General features: G+C 39.7%; 1 protein-coding gene across 1 annotated transcript in view; it reads left to right on the top strand.

Annotated features, from left to right (window-relative positions):
* tyw1 (tRNA-yW synthesizing protein 1 homolog (S. cerevisiae)) overlaps window positions 1-25,733 on the top strand; it is an 88,494-nt gene that overhangs the window by 11,831 nt on the left and 50,930 nt on the right. The window contains exons 8-11 of the mRNA XM_074680378.1: window positions 8,397-8,529; window positions 17,900-17,952; window positions 18,036-18,154; window positions 20,711-20,820. Coding sequence (XP_074536479.1) covers window positions 8,397-8,529; window positions 17,900-17,952; window positions 18,036-18,154; window positions 20,711-20,820 — 415 coding nt within the window. The remainder of the gene's footprint in view (window positions 1-8,396; window positions 8,530-17,899; window positions 17,953-18,035; window positions 18,155-20,710; window positions 20,821-25,733) is intronic.

Raw genomic sequence — 25,733 nt, forward strand, 5'->3', positions numbered from 1 at the left:
CTCTGTGAGTCTGTGTAACAAATGGATGTTTTTGCATAATTTGGTCACACAGAGCAGGCAGCACAAGATGTAATTAGTTTGTACACTAAACATTTGCAATTGCCAAGAGATAACAAGTATTTAGCCAAGCTGCAAATTAAGTGTGAAGAAGGAAATCCCCCTGACTGGAATATATCTCAATCTGCTAATACAGGGACTGCCTGTGCTTTTACGGCTCCTTCTCTGTTGTTCCGGCTGGTTTTAAGGTTGAATAGGCTGAGCCGAATTTCTCGAGGGGTTGTAACAGACTCTGTTTTATCTTTGTTTGAAGTGCCTCTCTTTAAGACTGCAGGTGAAGCTCAGTGTGACCGAGTTCGACCACTAGGTGATGACAGAGACTCTCAGTTGCAGGAGCTCAGATCTCTGAGTCAACCAGCAGTCTGACATTTTGCTCATCTCTGTCCCATCTCTGTGCACAGCTGCCCGGTGGATGTTTATGCTACATATTCAGCTCTCAGTTTTCTCTCGGATCCATCAGTGTTACAGTTTTCAAATCATTATTTTACAATGGGATCAAGGCTGTCACAGGAGAAGGAATTGTTGAATCATATTTATGTTTGGTAGTTCAACAACAAACTGTTTTTACTTTCAGAAAAAAGAACAAACGTTTTGTCATGTCTCCATTCAGATGGACAGTATTGTATCCTAACGAAGGTTTGTGGCTTATCACCGGGTTGTCAGTAAGCGAAGAAACACGTGGCGTGATTTAGTGAGACTCGTACAGTGGCCCTGAAATGCAAACCACAACCACGAATAACTAAACACAACTTTAGAATTAAAGAAAGATTTCACTGCTTGAGTTTTTATTGAAATATTCTTTGATAGCAGCAGCTGCGTTAGCGCTCATGCTTGAAAAAGCGCTTAAAGCAGAATTACTTCCTGTTTAAATGATAATGGTGCCTTCGTCCAGTCAAGTCCTCCCTCTCATCCAATCAGCGATGACTCATGTCGCCCACCGGTACCTACGTCTTCGACTTAATGTTGTTGTGTTTAGTTATTTGCGGTTGTTTTTTTTGTTTTTTTTAAATTTGCATTTGTGTTTCTTAATTTGTTGTGGTGTTTTCTTGATTTTCAGTTGTGTTTAGCTTTTTGCGGTTGTGTTTTTTGATCAAAGTTGTGTTTAGTTTTTTGTGGTTGTGTTAAGTTTTTTTGCAACTGTGTTTTTTAATTTGTATAGGTGTTTTTTTAATTTGCAGTTGTGTTCAGTTTTTTGCAGTTGTGTGTGGTGCTTTGCGGTTGTGTTTAGTTTTTTAGCGGGTAGGTTTATGATCTTGGTTATGTTATGTTTTTTTGCGTTTGTGTTTAAGTTTTTTTTGCGGTTGTGTTTATGATCCATGTTATGTTATGTTTTTTTGCGTTTGTGTTTATTTTTTTGTGGTTGTGTTTATGATCCGGGTTATGTTATGGTTTTTTGCTGTTGTATTTAGATTTTTGCAGGTAGGTTTATGATCTGGGTTATGTTGTGTTTTTTGCATTTGTGTTTAGTTTTTTGCGGTGGTCTTTAGTAATTTGCAGTTGTTTTTAAACATTTGCGGTTGTGTTTAGATTTTTGCGTCCGTGTTTTTTATTTTGTGTTTGTGTTTATTTTTTTTGCGGTTCTGTTTATGATCTGGGTAATTTTAGGTTTTTTTGCTTTGTGTTTAGTTTTTTGCGTTTGTCTTTAGTAATTTGCAGTTGTTTTTACACATTTGCGGTTGTGTTTAGATTTTTGCGTCCATGTTTTTTATTTTGCGTTTGTGTTTTTTATGTAGTTGTGTTAAGCTTTTTTTGGTTGTGTTAAGTCTTTTGCAATTGCATTTAGTTTATTCGTGTTTTGCAGCTGTGTATAGTGTTTTGCAGTTGCATTCTGTCATTTGCGGTTGTGGTTTGCACTTCAGGGCTACCGTAGTCTGAAGACACCCTCTCTTTAAGAACCCTTCCTGGTTTCTCTCAGCCTGATTTTTAGCTCTCAGTCCAGTGATTAGTGCTGTTTCCAGTCAGTTATGAGTCTCACTAGTTTTGACATTTCCTGATTTCATGCTGTCGAAGCCATTACAATCAGACATCTTTCTCTCTACTTCATTTTTATCTCACACAGACTGAATTAAAGTGTCAGTAGCTGTTGACTCTCCTCATGAATCATCTCACTTTGATAACTGAGTTTCTCCATCCAGCCTCACTCTGTGTTTAGATCGATGCGTACAAAGACGAAGGTTGGAGTGAGCTTCATGTGGCGCAGACGGATCGCTCCGTGTTGATGTCAGGGTCTGATGTTGACCGTGTGTGTTTGAGAATGACTGGCTCACAGTTAAGTTTGCTGGTGATTTATATTTCCTCCACACTGTTTCCTTCATATGTACTCAGTGCTGGATTGGCAGCCCTGCTCTGATTGGCAGCCAGTAGAGTAGTCACACTGCCCAGACACACTCCTAACCCATCTGTGGCTGTGCTTCTATTTATGTTCTGTCGAGTGCCAGCAAAGCTTCATTTCCATTTCGCTCTAATTGATTCTGCACATATATTGTGCACCTCAGTGTCGTCCTGGCAGGTGCTCTGAGGTCTATTTCATGCTGTGGGATTGATGCCAGATAGGAGTTAGTCTGGATCGGATCATTTAGCTAAGCAGACACAAAGCTCTTTGGACTTGATGTTTTTAGATCGAGGTGAAGAAGAAGGGATTAAGGAGGAAGATGCTATTTAAGGGCTTTTGTTGTATCCCTAAAGTTTGGCTGCTGCATTTAAGGGACAAATTACACTGCTTTCGTTTTGACCCACGTTACCATTAGAGTAAAACACCCTGTCAGCTGGGATGATTACAAAAGAAAGGACAGCAAAACTTTTTGGAGTGTAGAGCCAAACATTTAGGAACAAAATGAGTTGGCAGGAGTGTTTCTTGGATGTGTTTTGGATTTTGCTCTCTATGCTTTCACAGTTTGGGGATTTGATCATATCTTACATGCAATCTTTGCATCAAAAATTTGTTCACTTTTATTTTTTTGCCAAATATGTGTTAATGAAAGAAGATCTCAGTTGGGGCACAACACATATGTGGCTAAAGGGGTTAAAGGGGTTAATACAAGTTAACAACAAACATGAGATTCAGATATGATTTAGTTTTGTGAGTTAGATATGAAACAGCCTCATTGATGAGTTGAAATATGTAGTTCTTTTTGGAGTTTCAAAAAAGCTGTGAAATGTAGAAAATTTAGTTAAAACAACATAAAATATAAAAATGTTAAAAAGCCTATAAATAAAACAAAATGTAAAATAATGAATAAATAAATCATAGAATGTAGAAAAAATAATTTATATGAGGTAGAATGTAAAATAATCCATTAATAAAACATAACGTATAAAATGTTACATAAACACAACAAAAAACGTAGAATATTAATGAAATGTGAAAAAGTCCATTAATTTATAATAGAATGTACAATAATCCATGAATTCTAAAATCAACTTTTAATACAACATAAAATGTAAAATATTTAATAAATTTAATAAAAAAAATAATCAATAAATATAACTAAATTGTAAAATAATAAATGATTTAAATGTTAAACATTTTTTTTAAATAAATTCAACAGAAAATGGTAAATAACCAGAAAAGTGAGAAAATATACATAAATTTTTGGTGAAATGTGAAACAATACATGTAATTTAAAATATGTAGTAAGACACCATAAGATATTCGATTAATGCTAAGAAAAAAAAAAATAAAAACCACTTCATTCTGAAATAATTTATGATTCAAATGTAAAAAATAATTCCTCAATAAATAAAGCTCAAATGTTAAATAACCAGAAAAGTGAGAAAATATTCATGAATTTTTGGTAAAATGTTAAATAATGTATTTAATGGAAAATATTTAGTAAGAGACCATTAAATATTTGATGAATACAAAGAAAAACAATCAATAACTACAACGGAATGGTAATCCAACCAATAATTTCCATATAAAATTTTGATAAATCAATTACTACAACAAAAATGTAAAAAAAAAACCCCAACAAATACAACCAAACATTGTCTAATTTCAGGGAATATATTGGAGAGAAGCTCCTATTTTTTTAGTTTATCTTCTTTTTAGTGGATTGCCCTACTTTTGGTAAATAACTATGTTCTATGAATTGGGCTGAAAAGACCAAATTAAACCCCAAACTTCAGTCTGTTCCTTTTATTGTCATTTTTTTCTTCTTTGTTTATTCTTAATGTATGAAATGCAGTTTATGAGACTGTGGGGCTTCGTCCTTTTGTTTGATTTTTTTTGTATTGGAGACCCAAACTGTTGACTTTAATTTTTTTTTAGAAAATAATAGCCAAAGTGAAATATTCATTCATTTATTTGTGGTAAAGTTTTGTATTTACACTTTTTGCAAACATCTATGAAATGTTAACCAAAAAACATGAACCTCTTTGTTGTTTTGCTCCATTTAATTTCAGGTTTGGCAATAAATCAGGTATAATTTATTAATGAATTAATATAAGAGCAGCTTTGGCTTTGAGGAACCCAGGTAGTTTTTTCTTTGATTCCACCAGACTCATTGGACACACAGAGTTATTAGTTTTTGACCTTGTTGTGTGCTGGTGGAGACTCAGTTTTTCAAACCAAGCTGTAAATGTGTTTATTCTTGCTGTAAAGAGTCTGTTTTGGTGTTTCTGGATGGATGTGTCCTCCTTCTCTCAGCACAGACCGGTCCAGGTTTGACTGGATGTCTGTGAGCTCTGAAGCAAGGGTAAAAGCTGAGCAGCAGGGACCAGAAACCAGGGCCAGAGGAATCTCTCGTGCTGCACGCTAACACCACAGGGACAGATTGCTGCTCTGCTGGCTACATGTTGCATCTGCTGTCAGAGTGTTACATGTCAGAGATGCAGTAAGAAGACGGAGACACTTGTACTCGCTGAGCATCTCAATTAGGTCTTATTAGATTCTGGGTTGGAATTTTGCAGGCTACAGAATATAGGATTACAGCTTGCTTTAAACCTCCCACAGTAAAGCAGCACACATTTAATCTGCAGAAAGATAAACCAAGTTAAAACGTCATCCAGCTCTCTGCCAACTCTGGAGTGGGAGGATTCTGACACAACTTGACGGCTTACTTACTCCAAGGATCACTCATCATCAGAGGGGCTGCCTCTCTGGCACTGGGGTCTTTATCGTACCTGCTTAGGAGGCTGATGAATGAGGCAACATGTGGTTTTAAGCTGCACAAACCAGACTGAGCTGGTCACACTTTGTTCACATTATTTCACACTCACATGCACAATCGGTGAGGCGTTTGTTTGAAAAGTCAGAGAGTCGTGTTCTTGGGGTTTGAAAAGCAGGTTAGGACCAAACAGAAGGAAAAAGATGGATGATAGCTTAACTCATGTGGGGATCAGACTGCCCTGTCTGAAGCACATTGGCTCTGTTTTGAAGACTCACTGGACCATGACAAAAGCCTCCAGACCTGTGTGGACCAAGGTTATTGGCCTATGATGAGGTGCAGGGGAGGCAGTGAAGTGTTAAAGTCTTCAGGAGCACAAACAACAAACATCCCCCGTCATTTCTAATCTGAGTATCAGCCCTTTGTGAGAAGACGACTGACAGTACTCGAGCGATTGGGGGTACATTTCATTACCATGTGGTATACTTACCAATTTCAAGCAATGACCAATTTTACAGTGGGTCATTTGGGTGATATTTCACTTTTATATGCAGAAAGTGAACAGATTTCATAATTTATTCAGCTAAAAATGTGAATCATGTGCTGAAATTTGCAGTTTTTGTTCTGTCCAATTTCTCAAATGTCAAGTTTGCTCTTTAAATCAACACTAGGATACATGATTGTGAGTATTATTTTCAGTATTATTTGTTTAAAAAAATCATGAGACATAACAAAGGTGTTTTAAAAACTATTTTAATAATTTTTTTATATTGATATTTTATTTTTAATTTATATTTTATATCCTAATTTTATATCTTTAATTTTTCATTATTTTTTTTTTTTATTATTTTAATAATTTTATTTTATAATTTTTTGTTCTATATGGATAAAATAATCAAAAAAATATAATAAAAATATAATAGATTTAATAATCAAATAATCTGAGAAATCTGCCTCAACTGTGTTTCCAATTTAAAAAACCCTATAAATCAGCAATGATTTGCTCCAAAGTCACATGACTCAAATCAGCTGAGGTCACATCCTTTTTGGTGGGAACCATGAAATAAGTGTGGCATGATTAACTCCTCCTCATCAATATTTAATTGGAATGATTGTCTGTACATGGGTTATGAAGACCAAACTATGAAGAAAATGAGCAGAAATATGAGCTGATGAAGGTCAGGTGGTGCCATGTTCAAGGTCTGTAGTTAGCACAAGAGACAAAAAATGACCACACTGTGATACACATGACAAGGGTCATTTCTAGGGACAAAGAAATGTTGAACAACTCTCAATTCAGTATAACATGGAATTACACTCACCTCCCACTTTATTAGGTACACCTTGCTAGTCCCAGGTTGGACCCCCTTTTGCCTTCAGAACTGCCTTAATCCTTGGTGGCATAGATTCAACAAGGTCCTGGAAACATTCCTCAGAGAGTTTGGTCCATATTGACATGATAGCATCACACAGTTGCTGCAGATTTGTCGTCTGAACATCCATGATGAGAATCTCCCGTTCCACCACATCCCAAAGGTGCTCTATTGGATTGAGATCTGGGGACTGTGGAGGACATTTGAGTACAGGGAACTCATTGTCATGTTGAAGAAAGCAGTCTGAGATGATTCCAGCTTTATGACATGGAGCGTTATCCTGCTGGAAGTAGCCATCAGAAGATGGGTACACTGTGCTCATAAAGGGATGGACATGGTCAGCAACAATACTCAGGTAGGCTGTGGACTTTAAACCATGCTCAGTTGGTACTAAGGGGCCCAAAGTGAGCCAAGAAAATATCCCCACACCATTACACCAGCAGCAGCAGCCTGAACCGTTGATACAAGGCAGGATGGATCCATGCTTTCATGTTGTTGACGCCAAATTCTGACCCTACCATCTGAATGTGGAGCAGAAATCCAGACTCATCAGACCAGGCAACGTTTTTCCAATCTTCTATTGTCCAGTTTTGGTGTTGCTGTGTGAATTGTAGCCTCAGTTTCCTGTTCTTAGCTGACAGGAGGGTCACCCGGTGTGGTCTTCTGCTGCTGTAGCCCATCTGCCTCAAGGTTGGACGTGTTGTGTGTTCAGAGATGCTCTTCTGCAGACCTCGGTTGTAACCAGTGGTTATTTGAGTTCCTGTTGCCTTTCTATCAGCTCCAACCAGTCTGTCCATTCTCCTCTGACCTCTGGTATCAACAAGGCATTTTGTCCCACAGAACTGCTGCTCACTGGATATTTTCTCTTTTTGGGACCATTCTCTGTAAACCCTAGAGATGGTTGTGGATTAAAATCCCAGTAGATCAGCAGTTTCTGAAAGTGTTTAAGTCTATCAGCGGTCACTTTCCACATCTAGATATCAGAATATCTGTTCAGGGCAACTTCACCAGCAGGACTTCATCAATCGCCTGTTAGATCTGTTAGCAGTGAATCTCTAATACGTTCAGATTTACATACAAATGCTGCAGTTGCGTAAGCCTGGCCTGGAGGAAGTTGTAAATCTTGCAGACAAATAGGCTCCAGCAGCTCTGCTATCAAAGACGACAGCTGCTGTGGTAGAAAGCACAACAATCGTCTCGTACTTGTAGCTTTTGTTGCATTTCGTTGGGCCCCTGAGGGGGCTTAGACCAGGATTACCCCTATAATGTTCAGACGAGATGATGCCTCTTTGTTCAAAATGCTCGTGTTATGCAACGGTTAATGGTTATGTCACAGTCAGTCATGCAAGGACTGCAGAATTACAACCCTTGATCTCCAGCCTGTCAGACATCAAACACTTTGAAGAAACTCCTCTTGCCTCCCTAAAGTGATGAGCATCATTGGGATCAAGAAGCTAACACATTTTCAAACAGGCTTTTTTTTGGACGAACTTCCTTACTGTTGTCTGGATTAAACCCATCGCACAGTGAGAACAGTTTTTCTGTTAAACTCTCTTTGAACCCTTTCGGTTTATTTCCTGCAGGCTCTGTTGTGTCCCAGGGTACCTCTGTGATGTAAATCATTAGCATCTTTTTGGTTTTTCATTTTGTTTCATTAAAAATACACAGTTTGTTTCCTGAAACACTGTTTTTTTGTGTTAAATGTTTGCTAAAAGTGAATCCGAACCCTTCTCTCAACATTAAAGTCATGACTTTGCAGCTGTGAGAAATGCTCATCATTACAATGCAAGAGAGAGCAGAGGTTTTACAACCAGGGTTATAAAAAAATCACTGACTCAAAGTTTTGTGTCCGGCACAGAGCAAAGCTGAGGGTCAAGGAGACGGCCAGATGGTGAAGCTATCCAAGCTGAACGGAGTGAAAAAGGTGGACGATGAAGGCGAACGCAGAGAGATGATCACACCTGCTCTCAGAGAGGCTCTGACAAAACAAGGTGAGGAGAGAAAGACGTGTTTATGAGGCGGGAAGAACCCAAAACAAAGATAAACTGAAGCTTTTCTGAATATTTGACTCTTTTCATAATGTGATCCCATTTCCCAGAGAACATCTGCCGGGTGTCACTAGTGACTGTGGGTAATATATTCACATCATCTAACTGCACTGCTTTGCAATAAAACATCACATTACAATCCTCGCACCAGCTGCTTGTCGGCATATCCTTCACCTTGGTTTTATCACGAGAGCAGCAAAGTTGTTACACACTGGAAAACATGATTCATGAGTCGTGATTTTCAATATCAGTAAATCAAACATATGTACTCAGGATGGAAGGGTTCACAAGATCCGACATCCAGTTCTTATCATGTTGTTGTTTTTACACCCTCGGATTACCATGTACCCTAAAAATCCAGACCATACCAACTGTATTTATGGAGCACTTTTAAAAACTACCACAGCTGTTAACAAAATGATGAAATGATAGTAATGGAATGATAAAAACAGATGAGAAAAACAGACAAATAAAAGAAAACGTGCCAAAAACAATTAAAAGCAAATAAAAGGGAATAATATCGGGCATCAAAACAAAGTCTTGCCGAGGTTTAAAGCCAAAAATTCCAAAAATCCATTATTGACAGATCATTTTTAATCCATTCTGTCATGTAAAGTCATGAAAAACCTGAAAGAATGAGGCTGTTTCCTATTTCAAACATCATTAAAGCTTGCTAGTTCCAACATGCCAACTCCTCAGTAAGAAAAGTCACTATTGGTTGTCCCCGAAGCCACTAAAAGCCACTAAATGACGCTGCTTTTTAATGTGCATAATAATCCATTTCCATGTAGTTGACATGGACTCTGTAGGAGAGAGAAATAACGTGGGAGAGACAGAAAGCAGGTAAAACACATAGACTATATTTAGAGTGGACAGCGTGGCTCTGCCATTTACCATTGTATGATTTTGAAGCCAAAATACCTCTGTCACAGGTGCAGCCATTGGAGCAGTTGTGCAGCCAGAGTCTGAGCAGTAGAGACTCTGAGGGATTCTGGGAGAATCTGAGTGGAGCCCGGTGACAATAATGATAATTATTTTTTGTCTTTTGAGAGTCTAATCTCTTCTTGACTCTACCCCTTGACATATTTTACAATCCCCCCCAAAAATACACAAGAACAGCAGCTGTCAATCATCGTTAAACGTGACGTAAAACCTTGTTTTAAACCTCTAATAACCAGGGTTGGGTACCGAATCAGGTACTTTTATAGGTACCAACCAAATTCTGTCAAAAGCACCGGGTACCGATTCACGTAAGATCTAAAGATACCATGTTTAGGTACCTAAATGCATCCTTGTGACTGTGAGAGAGTGGAAGAGTAGGAGATTTTTCATGGTGGACATGAACACAGCATTGCAAGGTTATATGTTATAGAATAAATATGTTAAGTTGAAAACTTTTTATATTCTATTTTTAAACAAATTGATATTTTTTACTACATAAACACAAAAAAGTACCGAAAACTGGTACCATTGAGTACCGGTACTGATTGCCAGGTACCGGGCATCAGTACCGTATCGTTTCCAATGTGAAAAGTACCCATCCCTACTAATAACTAATGAAGATGAAACTTTTCAGAAAAAAGAGGACTTGAATACAAGGCAGCCAAGTAATATCTTCAAATCACCACAACAATCAGACGTGAGAAACTTCTCTATGAGGTGTATTAATTTTTTAAACTTTGACCACAGCCCATCAGATGGATTTTTTGAGCTATACTGCAGCCAGCCACCAGGGGGTGCAGTTTTTGTGGCAACATCATAAATATGTTTAGAACTACAAATTAACATCTGCCCATTCTTGTTTTTTATGTCTAAATATTAACCCTCCTCTTTTACCTGAGATGGGGACCAGCAGAAGTGACCATAATGAGACACACTCTTGTGTGTATTTCATCTGCTGTGAGTGAGGTGGACTGTCTGTCTGTGTTTTAGATAGAGGAGGGGCTCACACACGCTGACCACTGAGGAGATCAAAACAAGCTTTAACCTCAGATTCTTCAAACTCCAGAAATGTCGCAAGAGTTGTCGTCTTTAAAAAAACTCACCAGAGGGGTCTGAAAAGTCATTAAATGTAGCGACAAAGTCTTTAAGTTGTCAACACCCAGTCATGGTTTCATCCTCCACTTTCTTACCGCCGTTATCAGAGCTCACACTGAATCTACAGAGCTCCCAGACAGCAGAACGACTTAACGCCACAGGTACAACCTCCAACTCTGCCTTCTCTGGTCCCGATACAGATGCAGATATCTGGGCTTTGGGTATCGACTGATACCGATACTGACACAAGTGTTAAATAATAAGCTGCATGCCCTACTGTGGGTTAAGACTGGTAATGTTTTGAGCAAAAGACATAGAATGGGTAAATATGGGATTACTGAGGTTGATGTTTATTTAAACTAGAGTTGTTAAATGTTTAACAGCAGTTTGGTTAAAACAAAGTTTTGAATTACAGAAATGACAATTTATTTGTAAATTTTATACCCTGTAGACTAAATCATAGTAAAGCCTTAATGCCATGTTTGGTCCAATACTTTCCCAACGATTTGTGATCCAGCTTTGGGGGTTGGATCGGGGCTGATACCTGATACCAGAATCAGATCCAATATGTCAGGGGTGGGAGAAAAAAATCGATATGATTTATCAGGACTTTTTTTTTGAAAATATCAGAATCAGGATTCTTTGTCAACAAATGTTTTTCACATTGAAATTCTTCATTTCAGTCTTTGTTTATAAACTGGATTGGAAAAAAGCTTCCACTTTTCTCCAGCAGAGGGCGAAATGTTTCTCTCTGACTCACCTGATGTGCATTTATGGAAAAATATGGCCCCTGTTATAGTCTGTCGACATCATCATTTAAGTTTTTCACGTAGTCTGGTTGTAAAAAAGCAAACTAAAAATCGCAAAAACCGTAAATATCAAAGAGAAATTTAAATCAAATCAGCACCCCAAACATCGTAATAGAATTGAATAGCGAGAATAGCATATTGTCCCAGCCCTAATGTGCATGATCGGAGAAACAAAAACACGAACCAAACTAAATATTCAACCCACGATCCTGTCCCCTGCCCTCAGATGCACCCACCTTAACATTTCAGGCAGTAACAGTGAGACGTCGACGATTAATAATCTGCTGAAATTGCGTCCTGTGTTTCAGACATTTTTCTAATATCCTGACAGAGAAATTGGTTGGTTAAAGCCGGCCAGAGGTGCTTCTTGAGGAGAAGTGTGGAGCAGGGGAATATTTGTTGTCTAATGGCTCCTAATGATGCATTGCAGTCCAATTACCCTCTCTGCCTCCTCCTGTCCTCAGGGTGCAGTCCCAAGAGTCTCACTTCTCTCTCCTCCCACACCAAAAACATCAACAGAGCAGGTCCCAGCTGGTGGAGAAGTGTTTATACAATAACTCTATATACATAGAAACACTTTGTTTAACTCGAGGGTCGAACGTAAAATCACTGAAACAGAACTCATTACCAGCGCATGCTTCATAACCTTCAAAGTTGAGCTCCATCTGAATGCTTTACACTAGTTAAAGCTCTGTATTCATTATTTTCACCCTTTGTTTTATTAATGAAGCTCCATGTAGTGCTTCCATATGTTCCCTCTGTTAGTGTTTGCCTCCATAAAGCCCGTAAGAGTTGTTTTTTTGTCTCATTAGCACTCTCTGAAACATTTTACGACCCCGTCTTTATTTAGTCCATTATCTTTTGCAGCAGCAGCCACTCATTCGCAGCCAGAGACCCCTATTGTTTGCCTCCACATCGCTCTATAAAAAAAGGCCTCTGTGGGCAGGACTTCACTTAATTTGCCTCACCGTTGACCTATTTCACGGCGTTAAAGTTGGCAAGAGCTCGTCTCAGAGGACGGTTCCTTTTATTTGCAATGAAAGTATGAAGGATGAAGGTTTTGGCGCAAGGTTTATCTATACTGAGTCTTAAAAAAGGGAAGACTCTGAGACATGGATGAAAGAGTCACACATGTTAAGAAAAGCTTGATGTTTTCACGCGTTTTTGCACATTTCTGAAACTGATTCTTCAGAATTAAAGCAAAGAGTTAACTAAATTAACCCACATCCATTTCTATAAGTAGTTTTGAGGGCTCAGGGTTCATTTATCTCGTCAAATATAATTAAAAGCATAAGCCATATTTTCCCCATTTCCTGTGAGATTCTGATAAAAGAAGCTGAAGACGCTTCAAAACAAATTAGGCTGATTTTCCAACTCTTTGATTAAACCCCGCTCATTCTATTCCCCTCAGGCCGCTCTGTGTGAAAGTGTCACAGATCAAAGCAGGAATTGTTTGCAGAATCTTAAATAATGTCAGAACCAAATCTCCTGCTGGTTTTGTGCTTTAAAGAAGAAACCCCTTCAGCTGCGTTCACACTAACAGAGGTAAAACCCTCCTCGCTGCCTCTGTCGTTGTTTTCCTCCAGAGAGAGTCACGCTGTGCAACGGGAGACGCCACCTTTAGCCCTTCACAGATCTCAACATCACCACCAAACGCATGTGAAGAAGAAATTTTTTCAACTCTGACTCCAGTTGCCTCTGACCTTTTCAAAGTGCCACCATAGAGATAACAGCTCCATGTGATGTAGCTTGAAGCTGAGATGTGAAGGTGACTCAAACATGTGTGGACAGACTGGTGTAGTTCAGTGTGTAGAGTAGATGATCTGTGGATAAAGGCAAAGACTGCAGCACTTCTACTAGTGGTTCCTACCTCTGGTCCTATTCTTCTTAGTCTATTTTAATGGGCACTTGTGCTGCCTGGGTTCTCTTCTTCTCCTGCTGTTGGCTTGTACCTCTTCATTAGGCTTTATTGTTGGGTTGTTACATTTCTTTCTGTCATTATTTTTCTTTTGTGGGACTTTTCTTTGTTTGTAAACCTGTGTTCTTAGAGTAGCTGTATTAAAAAGTTATACGTTTTTATGTGCACAGGGCGTTGCTCAGAGCTGAAGAGGTTATAACATTAAAAAAACACAGGCATCAGATACAGGCATCTTGCTGAAGAAAGACCAAAAAAAAATTATTTAATATAATATAATTGTATTTATAATGTTTAATATTATTACCATTCTGATTCTGCTTTATCAAGCAGAGTTTGTAATTTGTAAAGATTTTTCTTCGTTTGCTGATTTTTTAGCCTTTATTAAGGCTTTATCAATAATCTCAAAACAGTCTCGCTTCTGTATATTCCCTTTTTTATTGTTCATAATTAAAAGTGAGATTTTAAAAGCCAAAATAATTAATTCCTTTTTTTTCTGAAGTCTTTTTATTCAGTTTTTGGCTTTGGATTTAAAGGCATACATGTATAGATAATGAAATTTTAAAAGAACATTCAAAAATTAGATAAAAAATTGATTAAAATAGATTAGTGGAAAGCTTACAAATTAAAATAACCAAAAACAAGCAAATAATTTATAATTATTTAGATTATTATTATTATTATTATTATTATTGTTATTATTGTTATTATTATTATTATTATTAATGATAATAATAATAATTAAATGACATCACAAAAAATAATATATTTAAATAAAGTAAAAAATAAATACTTAAAAGATAAAAAAATAAAGTGAAAGAAAGTCATATATACACACGCACACATACATATATGTATATTTATATATAAATATATAAATATTTAAATATACATAAATATACAACATCTAGAATTCTCCATGACAACAGCATGTCGGCCGGCTAAGCAGTAAAAAGCTGAATCTGTGTTTTTTTCTGCTAGAATTGATTTCTTGTATTTTATTTTGTAGTGATAGTGGACACTGGAGCAGGACTGTCAAAAGAAAAGTTAGTGGAGTAGCACTGGTAGGACATAACTAGCATTCACTAACTTATACTAAACTGTAAACTGAGTTTACAACCAGTAGCTCTACATAACTACAAATAAATACATTACCTCGTCACTTTGCATCCTGGGAAAAGTAGAGTTAAATGAGGATCTATGCTTTATTACCATAGACTGAAAAAGATGAACATCATCTTGTTTGGCTTGAATTAAGTTCCCCACACAAAAAAAAACTGCTCCCCCTGGTGGCTGGCTGCAGTACAGGTCAAAAAATCCATCTCCCCAGTCATTCCAGATGGGCTGTGGTCAAACTTTACAAAATTAATACACCTCGTAGAAATGTTTCTCACGTCTGATTGTTGTGGTGATTTGAAGATATCATTTGTCTTCTTGTATTCAAGTCCTCTTTTTTCTGAAAAGTTTTGTTTTCATTAGATATAAAGGGTTAAAAACGAGGTTTTATGTGACGTTTAACGATGATGACAGCTGATGCTCTTGTGTATCTTTTCCGCGGATTGTAAAACATGTTAATATTTTTGTTACATCTTTAGAGTCACATCCTTACAACAGTGGATGCTAGTGCTCATGGGAAATGGAGGCTTTATCCTGGTAAAGCATTACTGATTCCAGTAGTGAGTTCATTTTTACCCATCAGGCGTTGGCCAGGATCACATTAATATTCATGCAGTTACCTCGTATTTCTCAAACCTTTCCATGTGCAAATGAGTGTCTGTTCTTTAAGCGTCACATCAAAGCTCTTCATCGTCTCCTCTTTGTCTCAGGCTTTGATACCTCACACATCAAACTTCATTTATTCATAGCAGAAAGGTTTTCTCTCTGTTCATACCTTGTCTCAGTGATAGCAGAGAAAAAGAGAAACAGAAAATCCTTCCTCCCCCTCCTACTCCTCCTCCTCTCTGCCCGCCTCCCCCTCACGGTGGTTCGATGCTCTCCTCTGACTCTTTAGAGGACACAGAGGCATCGGAAATCGATGGCTCTAACAAACACAAGAGGGGAAACGTGCTTACATTAAGATCATTAATAGTTATATAAACTGCCGGCTGGGCCTGCGGGCTGCTCTGTCAGGTTGCTCCGAGGTTTCACATTTTTCTGAGTTTCATTTTATAGCTCAGAGCGAGGTGAGAGAAGGACGCGTGATCCCGGGGTATTTTCAGGTGGAAAAATGATTTGACGCATGGTCAGCATGTTTTTGCCAAAAGAGAAAAGGGCAAAGCAAACATTTGGTGTGTGAGCTGAAAATGAATTGAAATTCTGAGCATGTTTGCTTTCCTTTGTTTCTGCATTTGTTGCCTGAGTTGTTCCCCGGCACAACAACAAAAAAAACCCAGCAGTGTCATTCTGATGGTGAATCCATAATTTGTATTTTGTCCCTTCAGGCTTTTTTTTTACACGTATTCCCTGAACAAATAAATAACTTTATTGTTTGACTCATCTTGCGTGAAACTTCTGTGGAAGCAGTGAGAGCTCATACACAACCTGACACCAACTCTCTCCAGTGATTTAATGAGATTATTATCTGCAAGGATGAGGAAAAGAAACATTTGAAAATAAGAAATAACCTCCTGGTTTCTCTGCAGCCTGTTTTGGGGCTTAGCAGCTTTACAAGAAAGCCGGTTAAGAAGTTGGAATTTCAAAACCGAGCCCTTCTTAATTCCTCCAGATGAAGTGATACAGATGAATTATTCTCTTTGATACACATTACAGGAGAGGATGTGTTGGAAAAACTTGCAAGAACTCACCCAGACCTGTCTATTCGTAGCCAGCGGTGTTACGCCGCGGTGGTGTAAGAGGATAGAGAGGCAGGCGGAGAAGAAAGTGAATTTGAAACACTTTATCTGACTTTTGTGCTGGAGGGGAAATCTGAAACGCGTCCCCCTCCTTCCCATGGTGGACCTGCCCTTTAGCCACTGCTCATCACCTTTTTGAAGCCTTCAGTTTCATTTTGCAGACGCTTTTGTCCAAAGCGACGTACGACACAAGCAAGAATTTAGACGGAAGGAAAAACCTAGTCAAGACAAGAGGAGAAGGCTCAGATAAGTGTTCCCTGAACAGATGAGTCTTCAGACATCTCTTAAAGTAGAAAAAGACTCTGTGGATTGTATAGAGTTTGGTAATTCATTTCACCATTTGTCTCTTCGTCCTGGCAGACTACCTGCGTTTGTTTATATCTGGCAGGCCGCGCGCGCGGACTGATACACTAAGCGGTGAGCGCCTCGTAGCCAGCTGTGGCTCTGCAGCGGAGGTAGCACCGTTTTACGACACGATGAGAACTAGAGCCTTATTTAGCGGTGTTTTTGTGTGAAAGTAACGGGCTAAAAATTCTCTAAATAAAGAGTGAATGCAGACCGATATCAGATTTTTTCAGCGGGAGTCCGTTTATTTGTGTTTTTGGTCAAGTAAAATATGGCCCCGTCTCAGTGCAGAGGAAACCTGCAGAGGGGCAGGGAGGGGGTGTTAAGTGCGAGCGCTCTGGGCTTCTGCTGCACAAAAACACTGCTGTAGGGGTAATTTCTGCCCTAAACCTTGTGATAGGACCCAACTTGTTCCATCCCGAAGTATCACTTTAAGGTCACAGCGAACACTTTATTACCAGATTTATGATCACTTTCTGAACAATCCTCAGTGCCTGTTTCAGCTCGTCTTTTCTCTCATTAAACTCCGTTGTGTTTGTGAAGTTTCATGTAAAGTCTGAGCCGCTGCAGCATCCAATCAGAGTGATATTCAATATGGGGGCATGTCGGTCAGTGAAAAGACTTCCGCAAATTCAGCCTCCTCTCTCCTCTCTCCTCTCTCCTCTCTGCTCCGAGCACAACCATCACTTTGAGACAGTCTTCAAAATGGCGACTCAGAAAGTGCGTCTGGTGCCACGGAGGAGAGAGGAGAGAGGAGGCATGAAATTATCACTTTGAGATGAGGGACCCCAGATAAGCAGGAGCTGTTCTTGTCAATGTTTTGTAAGCCAGAAAAAAGAGCTTTGAATTTTTTGGGAGCTGCCGCTTCAAGCCAGCGAAGAGAGTTTAACAGCGGGGTGACGTGCTGTTAAAGACCAGACGTGCTGCTGCATCCTGGGTAATCTGCAGAGGTTTGAGAGCCTGCTAGTAGGGAGTTGCGGTAGGCGATGCGCGAAATCACAAGGGCCTGTACCAGAAGCTGTGTGGCCTGTTGAGCAGTCGAGGCCACATGAACCTTAAAGATCAGCTGGCCATCAATCATGACACCTGGATTTCTGGCAGAGTTTGTGGCTCAAGTTGATTGGACTCAAGCAGGACACTGATCTGTGGTTGAACTGAAGAACAGTAGAAAGCACTAGCAGAGCTTACAACTGTGAACAACTTTGCGAATGCTTAGCAGGGCTTAGTTTATGTAATACTTGAAGAAAATGTCATCTTCTCTTCTCTGTGTTTGAGTTATCTGTGAATGTGGCCTCTGAGGCTCTGGGTCAAAGACGTGTCCCCTCATTCAGAGCCTTCTCTGTCTTTCTGCGCAGGGTACAAACTTATTGGAAGTCACTCAGGAGTGAAACTCTGCCGATGGACCAAGGTAATGAAAGTGACTCTTCTCCATAAAGCATCTCGACAAACTGAGTGTGTGTATCATATTAAACGTCTTCTCTCTGTTGTCAGTCGATGCTGCGAGGAAGAGGAGGCTGTTATAAGCACACTTTCTACGGTATTGAGTCACACCGCTGCATGGAGACCACCCCGAGCCTCGCCTGTGCTAACAAATGCGTCTTCTGCTGGAGGTACGTGCCTGAAGAAAGAAACACACGCATACATCAGGGGACAGTTTCAATAATATTGACTTTGACAGAAGCCAGTATTAAAGTGAGCTGAGAGAAAATAGACATCAACATTTTTAGATCGCACAAAGCTGCTTGGGTCCTGACAGCCTTAAGTAAGACAAATTAGATCTGAATTCTGGGTTAATTAAGACTCACAAACTTTAAGTCTGGGGACTGAGTTAAATCGCTAGGCTACAGAGGATATTTCCATCCCCTTTTTCTTCTTCTTTTCTTCTTTTGAGGATGAATTTAACAGTTAGAGAAACATCTTTTGGGAAGATTTTAACCCCTCCCCAAGAAGAAAAACAGGAGAACACCACCCAGTTCAAGTTTAAAGTGATCAGCTTTGGTTAAAAGTGCAGATTGAGAGCTTTACCAAACAATTTTTTGGTTAGTTTTTTGTTTTTTTCTACATTTGTATTTTTTATTCTGTCTGTTTCTTTCTCTACCTGTGAAACTGCTGCTCAGTGAACATGGAAGGGTACATAATAGCTTTCGGCATCCAGCTTACCACGAGGGGGCACAGTTTGCCGTGGAAACACAAAAGGGATCAGGCTTAACTGTACCAAACTGTGCCAAACTGTACTGAACTGGACTGGACTGCTTGGTGGAAACACGGCTAGATATATGGATAGACATCAGGTCTATACCTTTTTCTTTTACTTAACAGACCAAATGTTATTTATCTTACATGACAGGATAGTCACATGTTCACAGCTCTCCTCTGCTCTCTGTATCTACGCAGGGCGGAGTTCTGCCCTAATGAGCACATGTGAGCGCACTCAGTAAAGCGGGCAGAGAGTCAGGAAAAATAATGTCACAACCACCACAAGAAATGCAGGAAAAAACAACGGGATCAGGCTTAACCGTACCAAACCACGCCAAATCATAAAGAACTGAACTGGACTGCTTCGTGGAAACGCAGCTTATTAAACCTGAAACAGACGTTTTTTTGAGGGCTGTTAAATTATTGAAAATAATGTATTACAAAATGATTTATCTTACATTACTAACTAGGGATGGGTACCAAATTAGGTTCTTTATAGGTACCAACCAAATCCCATCTATAGTGCTGAGTACCAATTTATGTGAAATCAAACAGTTACTTGTTTTGATACCTAGATGTATCCTTGTGACTGTGAGGGAGGGGAAGAGTAGGCGGTTTTTGGACGTGAACACAGCATTGCAAGTTTATGAACTGAACAATAAATATGTTAAATTGAAAAATTTTGAGATTTTATTGAACAAATAAATATTTTTTACCACATAAAGACACACAAAAGCACTGAAATCAGTACCGTTGAGTGCTAATACTGATGGCCAGGGGCTGGGCATTGTTACCGTATTGTTTAAATATGAAAGGTACCCATCCCTATTGCCCCTCGAATTATTGTCTGTAAGAAGAAATGTTCACTCGTATCCACGAAGGCTTTTGGAGAGCGTGCACTTACCTGCAGCTTTTGGTCATCCATTTTTGGTATTTCATCTCTTACTTTTCCAGAATAATGTGAGGTGTGCTGATGTAACATCACTTGAAGATGAATTTTATTGTTCAGGCTCAGGTTCAAGTTCAGGTTCCTTTATTTGTACCTGTAGGTAGATTTGTTTTTGCAGTCGGTAAGAGGAAGACACAGGTAAAACATGAAAACATTAAAGTGCTCAAGGTTCCATCATTACAGCAAAAATAGGCATAAAAGCGGGTGAAGTAGCCTCCATTTTGATCGAACAAAAAACTCAGAAAATTAATAGCTCTCAAAGAAGCAAAGGATAATATTGTTGGAGATGTTGAGAGGAAAACTTTTCGGACATTGAGGACTTACTGCTCTTCATCTTCCCAAACTTTTCTGACCTCACAAGTCAAACCTCTTCCTGTCATCAAGTTAATGATTAACAAGTAGAAGCCTAATGACTGTGAGAAGTCCTGCGTCTGATGTTGGACACTGATTGATTGTGATGCCGCTGACAGACCGAGCCTCGTGCCCTGAAGTCCCCTTTGAAAAGACGACTCTGTCGAGCGCTGAAAGGTCACCGTCAGAATGTGCTTCTGTGAACTGCTCGGCTGTCATCACAGATCTGCCGCGCTTTTCTAAAACAGCTATGTGTGATGACAGGCAGGATGAGATTTCAGGGCACAGATGTGTTGTTTGAGCTGCCCCTCTCCATCCATTTCTTCAGAGCAACAGGTGGATGTGCAGGGAAGTGTGTGTGTGGTGTGAGTGTGTGTGCATATGCATGCAACAGACTGTGGGAAATTTGCAGAGCTGGAGGATTAGTTGTTGCACTTAGAAATCACACTTAAACAGTCAGAGGGTGTTATTTACACCCAGAGGAGGTGCCAGCTTTTATAGTAGGATAAATTCTGTCACTTTGTATTTGCATCGGATGACAAAGGCCCTCGTGATTTAGTCTGTGAACACGCAGCTCTGTCTCCATGTTTGCCACCTTGAAAGTTGCCCTTCTCAAATGGTGGAAAGTGTTAATGACTCTTTTTCATAAATCTTAACCTCTCTTTCATAGACATCACACCAACCCTGTGGGCACAGAGTGGCGCTGGAAGATGGACCCCGCAGAGAAGATCCTGCAGGACGCCGTGGAGAAGCATGAGAACATGATCCGACAATTCAGAGGTTTGTCACAGATGCAACATCAGTTTTTGCTCCTCTTCAGTTTCTTCATCTAACTTTGTCTCCACTCTGCCTCCTCTTGCTACCGTTTCATGACGCATTGAGGCTCAAAATAACTAAGTTCAACACCTCCTTTGTGGTTTATTCGTCTCGACAGCTGAAAATAAAGTACATCACGGTTTGTAGTAAAAGTTATCTCTGTACCCACAGCGTGTAACTCCATTTATAGATCTCGTATTACCACGGTTGGCTTATTTTTATCCGTCTGCAGCCAGCGTTGGCTGAGAACAGCTGATTAGATGCCCAAAGCTCAGTCAAAACAGAACTTTGTGATCATCCTGTGAGAATTCACTCAGCAGATTTTCTTTGAGAGGTTTTCAGAAATTATGTCAAACACGGTGGAGGAACATTTATAAAAGAGTGGCTTAAAAAACAGTTGTGTTTGTTCGTTTATCAATTAATGATCCTCAGAGGAAAAACAGTTGTTGCATCAGTTTTTGATCTTGATAGAAACAGCAAATCCTCATATTTGACAGCCAGTCACCAGGAAGTGTTTTATCTTTGCCTCATGTTTGATTTAGTTATTTTCAAAGAGTGCTTTCCTTATTTTCCACAGAGATGTTTGTGTTCAGATGCTGTTGCTCTGCTTTGAACCATATTAAAAGTTAACAAGTTATCACCATATTTTTGGGCCAAAAAAAAAACAAAAAACAGATGCACTGAAATGAAAATTTTTGGCTGAAACTAAAAATAAGGAAATCAAGGCTGAAAATCGTAAACTCAAACGCCAAAAGAAATTATTATGCCAATTATAAGTACCATTGCAATCATGGCTTTGCTTGTGTAGTATCTCAGCTAAAATTAAGGCACTGCAGTTGCATGAAGTAATATTAATGCTTCAAAGAATAATGCCGTCTTCACAGAAATGACCCTGGGAGTGCTCCTAAAAGGCTGTTTTTTTGTGGTGGTTGTGACATTATTTTTCCTGACTCTGTTTGCTTTACTGAGTTTGCTTGTCTGTGTGTGTGCTTTTCCATGTCCAAGCAGGTTTTCCCATAGACTGTATAAAACATGGAAGTAGTCTCCCTGACGTCACCCGTCTGTTTCTGAAATGGAAAATGAAGCATATCGGCTATCGCGGCAGTATTGGTAGTGGCAAGGGCTTCGGGTACAGACATTGGGCACTTGATCTCGGTCACATGACCTGAGCTGTGCCTCTGATTGGGCAGGCCATGATCTTGATATCGTCTGAACGACCGAGTTAGAAAAAATCGCCCCCTGTACGGTGTGTGCTGATAGTAAAATTAGCGACTCAGACAAGAGACGTTTTTTGAACCAGGCTGTAAATAGGTTAATATCTGCAATGGAAACAGCTTTTTTTGGGGCTTGGCGTGTTTGTGACTTCCTTTACTTCCAGAGCCACCTCGGACACTCGAAAAAATTAGGTTTTAGCACTTCAGCATTGTCTCATATTCTTAGACCGGAGGTTGCCACTTGGGTTTTCCACATCCATTGCAGCCTGGATCTTTTCTTGGCTGCACATTACACAGTTCGCAAATCACTATCAGTTGGTCTCTCTCGGATATATTAAGATACGTCCACACCTCAGGTATACTGGCTCTTATTTAGACAAGAATGTGCTGGCCACAGTTTTTGTTTGCATCATAACAACTAGGAATGGGCACTGAATTTTTAGGTACTTTTATAGGTACTAACCAAATTCCATCTGTAGGACCGAGTACCGATTCACATAAAATCAAACGGTACCATGTTTAGGTACCTAAACGCATCCTTGTGATTGTGAGAGATTAGAAGAGTAGGTGATATTCCATGCTGGACATGAACACAGCATTGCTAGGTCATACACTGAAGAATAAATATGTTACACTGAAAAACGTTGAGATTTTATGATTGCACAAATTAATATTTTTACGGCATTGACACGCACAAAAAATGAAAAATTGTTACCGTTGAGTACTGATACTGATTGCTAGGTACTGGGCATCAGTACCCTATTGTTTCAAATGTAAAAGGTACCCATAACTAATCACAATGTACTGTTTCAGACGTGTTGTTGCATTGATTAAAGTCTTTTGGCTGAAAACTGAAAATGCAGTGTGTAACAGTCCCATCGTTAGTAAGTATTGATGTGATTGCATTGCAGCGGTGCCACCTGACGCATTAGTGAAGGTTTTACGTCTATGTTGAACTTTTTTTATATGAAGACTGAATGTGGTGCTGTGGAGACCTGGCTATGTGGTCTAAGTTTAGTTTTAGTGTGTGGAAAGTCCCTTTCTGTCCTCTTTCTGTTTTATGCTGAGCTACTGTCCTGGGATTAGCCTCTAGCTTCACTCACCTTTACGTTACTACGTTACAAGTGTATCCCTAAATAATCCAAATAAAGTTAACTCTGCTGTGGCTGTGCAGTTTAAAATGATCCTTAACTAACAAACCTGAAGATTAGACAGACTAACACACATGTACTGTTATTACCTCTGTGAGGTAACAGACAAAGATCCTACAGAAAAGTGTGCTCGGTTTTTGTATTAAAGGAGAAATTTGTCCAGTTCAGAAACAATCCCTGTGATGCTTTGAATTTAATAAAACACATGGAATACTGAGCTCCTTGATCCCTTTTTAGGGTCAGTTTTCAGAGAGTACGGCTCCACATTCAGTCAAAGGGCTCCTAACTGGAGTCTTGATCCCGGGACCTCACAATCAAAAGGCCGGCTCTCTAACCTCAGAGCTCCTGCTGTTCCCATTATAAAACAGAGAAGCAATAACATTCAGGAAATGATATAAGAGCTCTGCAGACGTATCCTCTTCAAAGGGCTGCTGCACAGCTAATGCTATTCTTTGAGCAGTTATTCCTGATGTATAACGCATGTCATCATGGAAAATGTAATTTCCTGATGTGGTTGTAATGGAACAAAAGCACACACACGTTGACTTAAAGCTGCGTCTTTGTTCACTAACTGCCGGTTTATGCGTAAAACAAAAATAAACACATTTTCAGATTCTTAAACAAAGTAAAACTTTGAATTATAATCAGAAGGATAACAGTGCAAAGTGCAAACCCACACTGTCATTACCATCCAGAGTTTTCTCCCCGGTCGCTCTGTTAAATCCCATCAGGCAGCCTTCAGCTCCGTTTACAGATGACAGTGACACATTTATAACGTCTGGCGCGATGAAGTAAGCAGATAACGCCTCCTTAAATCCACAGTGTGATTAAACCGGCCGCCTTCTGCTTCGTCTTCATGATGGTTTGATACCTAAAAGGTCACGTCTTATAAGATTTTACAGTTTCTCTCCTTGCAAACTTTGCAACCCACCTCTACTTCATCTCCTCCTTTCATGCTGTGCCTGATTTTACCATGTGAGTTGTGATGCTTGATGAGTTTGCTTCCAGGGGTCTTTGCTGCTGCTCTCCCTGCCTTGGCTTGTCATGTATGCTCATGACAGAGAGGGGAAGGTGTGCTCTCCCCTCCTCAGGCTTTGGCATTGCACATGGGCTCTCAGAGCAGAGTCATACCACCAATTTGAAGAACTCTGAATAAACTTCTGATCTACACTTGAGAGTCCTGCACAAGCCTAATCATGATAATTGTGGGCTAAAAGTGTTTTGTCACATTCATAGTTTTCTATACCTTTGTATTTCTTGAAGACCGGTTCATTTTAAAGGGGCTGGTAGGAGTTTGAAAGTGATCTTGGAAAGAATCTCCCTTCTAGATATATGCCTGATCATAATCCACACTGTAAAATGAGATTATCAGCTCCAATATTGCTGGTTACAGGTTATTTTGAATTGCTACTTCTTAGCTTTCTGATCGGGTCGACCAGGACTGGATTGATTTACGGCACATCTAGGTCTCTTTAGCCCCGTTTCCACCAAGCAGTCCGGTTTACATCAGAACGGCTTGGCAAGCTTGATCCTGTTTGCGTTTCCACTGCCAACCGTGCCCCCTCGTATGGTGTGACGCCGTTGCAGCGCAACACAGTGTACCCTGCCAATAGCCCCAACGAAGAAGAAGAAAAACACGACACAGTAAACAAAGAGCAACGATGGAAAACATGCAGCATTTCCTCCTCTCTGTGATTGGCATGAAGCTCTTTGATACAAAGAACAATCAAGCTTTGTTTCAGAGAAGTCTGTGAGCCGCCAGGAGAAATACAGTCGCTGCCGCACGATAAATGACAATTCTTTCGACCAATCAGTCTGCAGTGTTGTAGCTCCACCATCTGAGAGCAGATCGGTTCAGTCTAGCACCTGTACAAAAGGGTCCCTAAAAGTTATTACAGTTATTTGGGGATCTGTTCCGAGATAAGTCAGTGGAAACGCCACAAAATGCGCGCTGTACCAAGACGAACTGAACTGGTCCGCTCAGTGGAAATGCGGCTTATGACGGCACCACGCCGGCTGACAAAGTTTAGTAGTGAGAAGAATTAAAACACAGAGATCTGTGCCTCACAGGAGCCTCACTGTCAGACAGAAAAAGGACAGAAGAGCAGAAAATAGCTAAACAGGAGAGTGATATAGCCCAAGCTAAGGGCTAATTAGCCTCTATCAATAAAATGAAAAGTGAGGTTACGTTAGCTCTGATTGGTAGATGACTGGCAGGACGTAGCTAACCAGGATTTACCAACGTTACACGTTACAGACATGTTTTAGAGCACCGGGCTGCCAGCTGCGCTAAATATAAACAGCTACTACACTACTTACAAACTGACAGTGTTTACTTGTTGTCACGTTAGCCTACAGATGCATTGGAGCACTGGGCTGCCGATAGCACTACATAGAGCTGGATGCTACAATGTTTGCTTGATGTCACGTTTCAAACCTTTGCCCCTCTGTGCGTTATATCCAGTAAAAAGTTAACTTGAACAAAGAAAATTTACTTCAATCTGATCTCCAT

The sequence above is a fragment of the Halichoeres trimaculatus genome, unplaced genomic scaffold, assembly GCF_033239565.1.
Source record: "Halichoeres trimaculatus isolate MK-OKI-2021-1 unplaced genomic scaffold, fHalTri1.1 fHalTri1_scaffold_9, whole genome shotgun sequence".
In the NCBI taxonomy this organism is placed as follows: domain Eukaryota; kingdom Metazoa; phylum Chordata; class Actinopteri; order Labriformes; family Labridae; genus Halichoeres; species Halichoeres trimaculatus.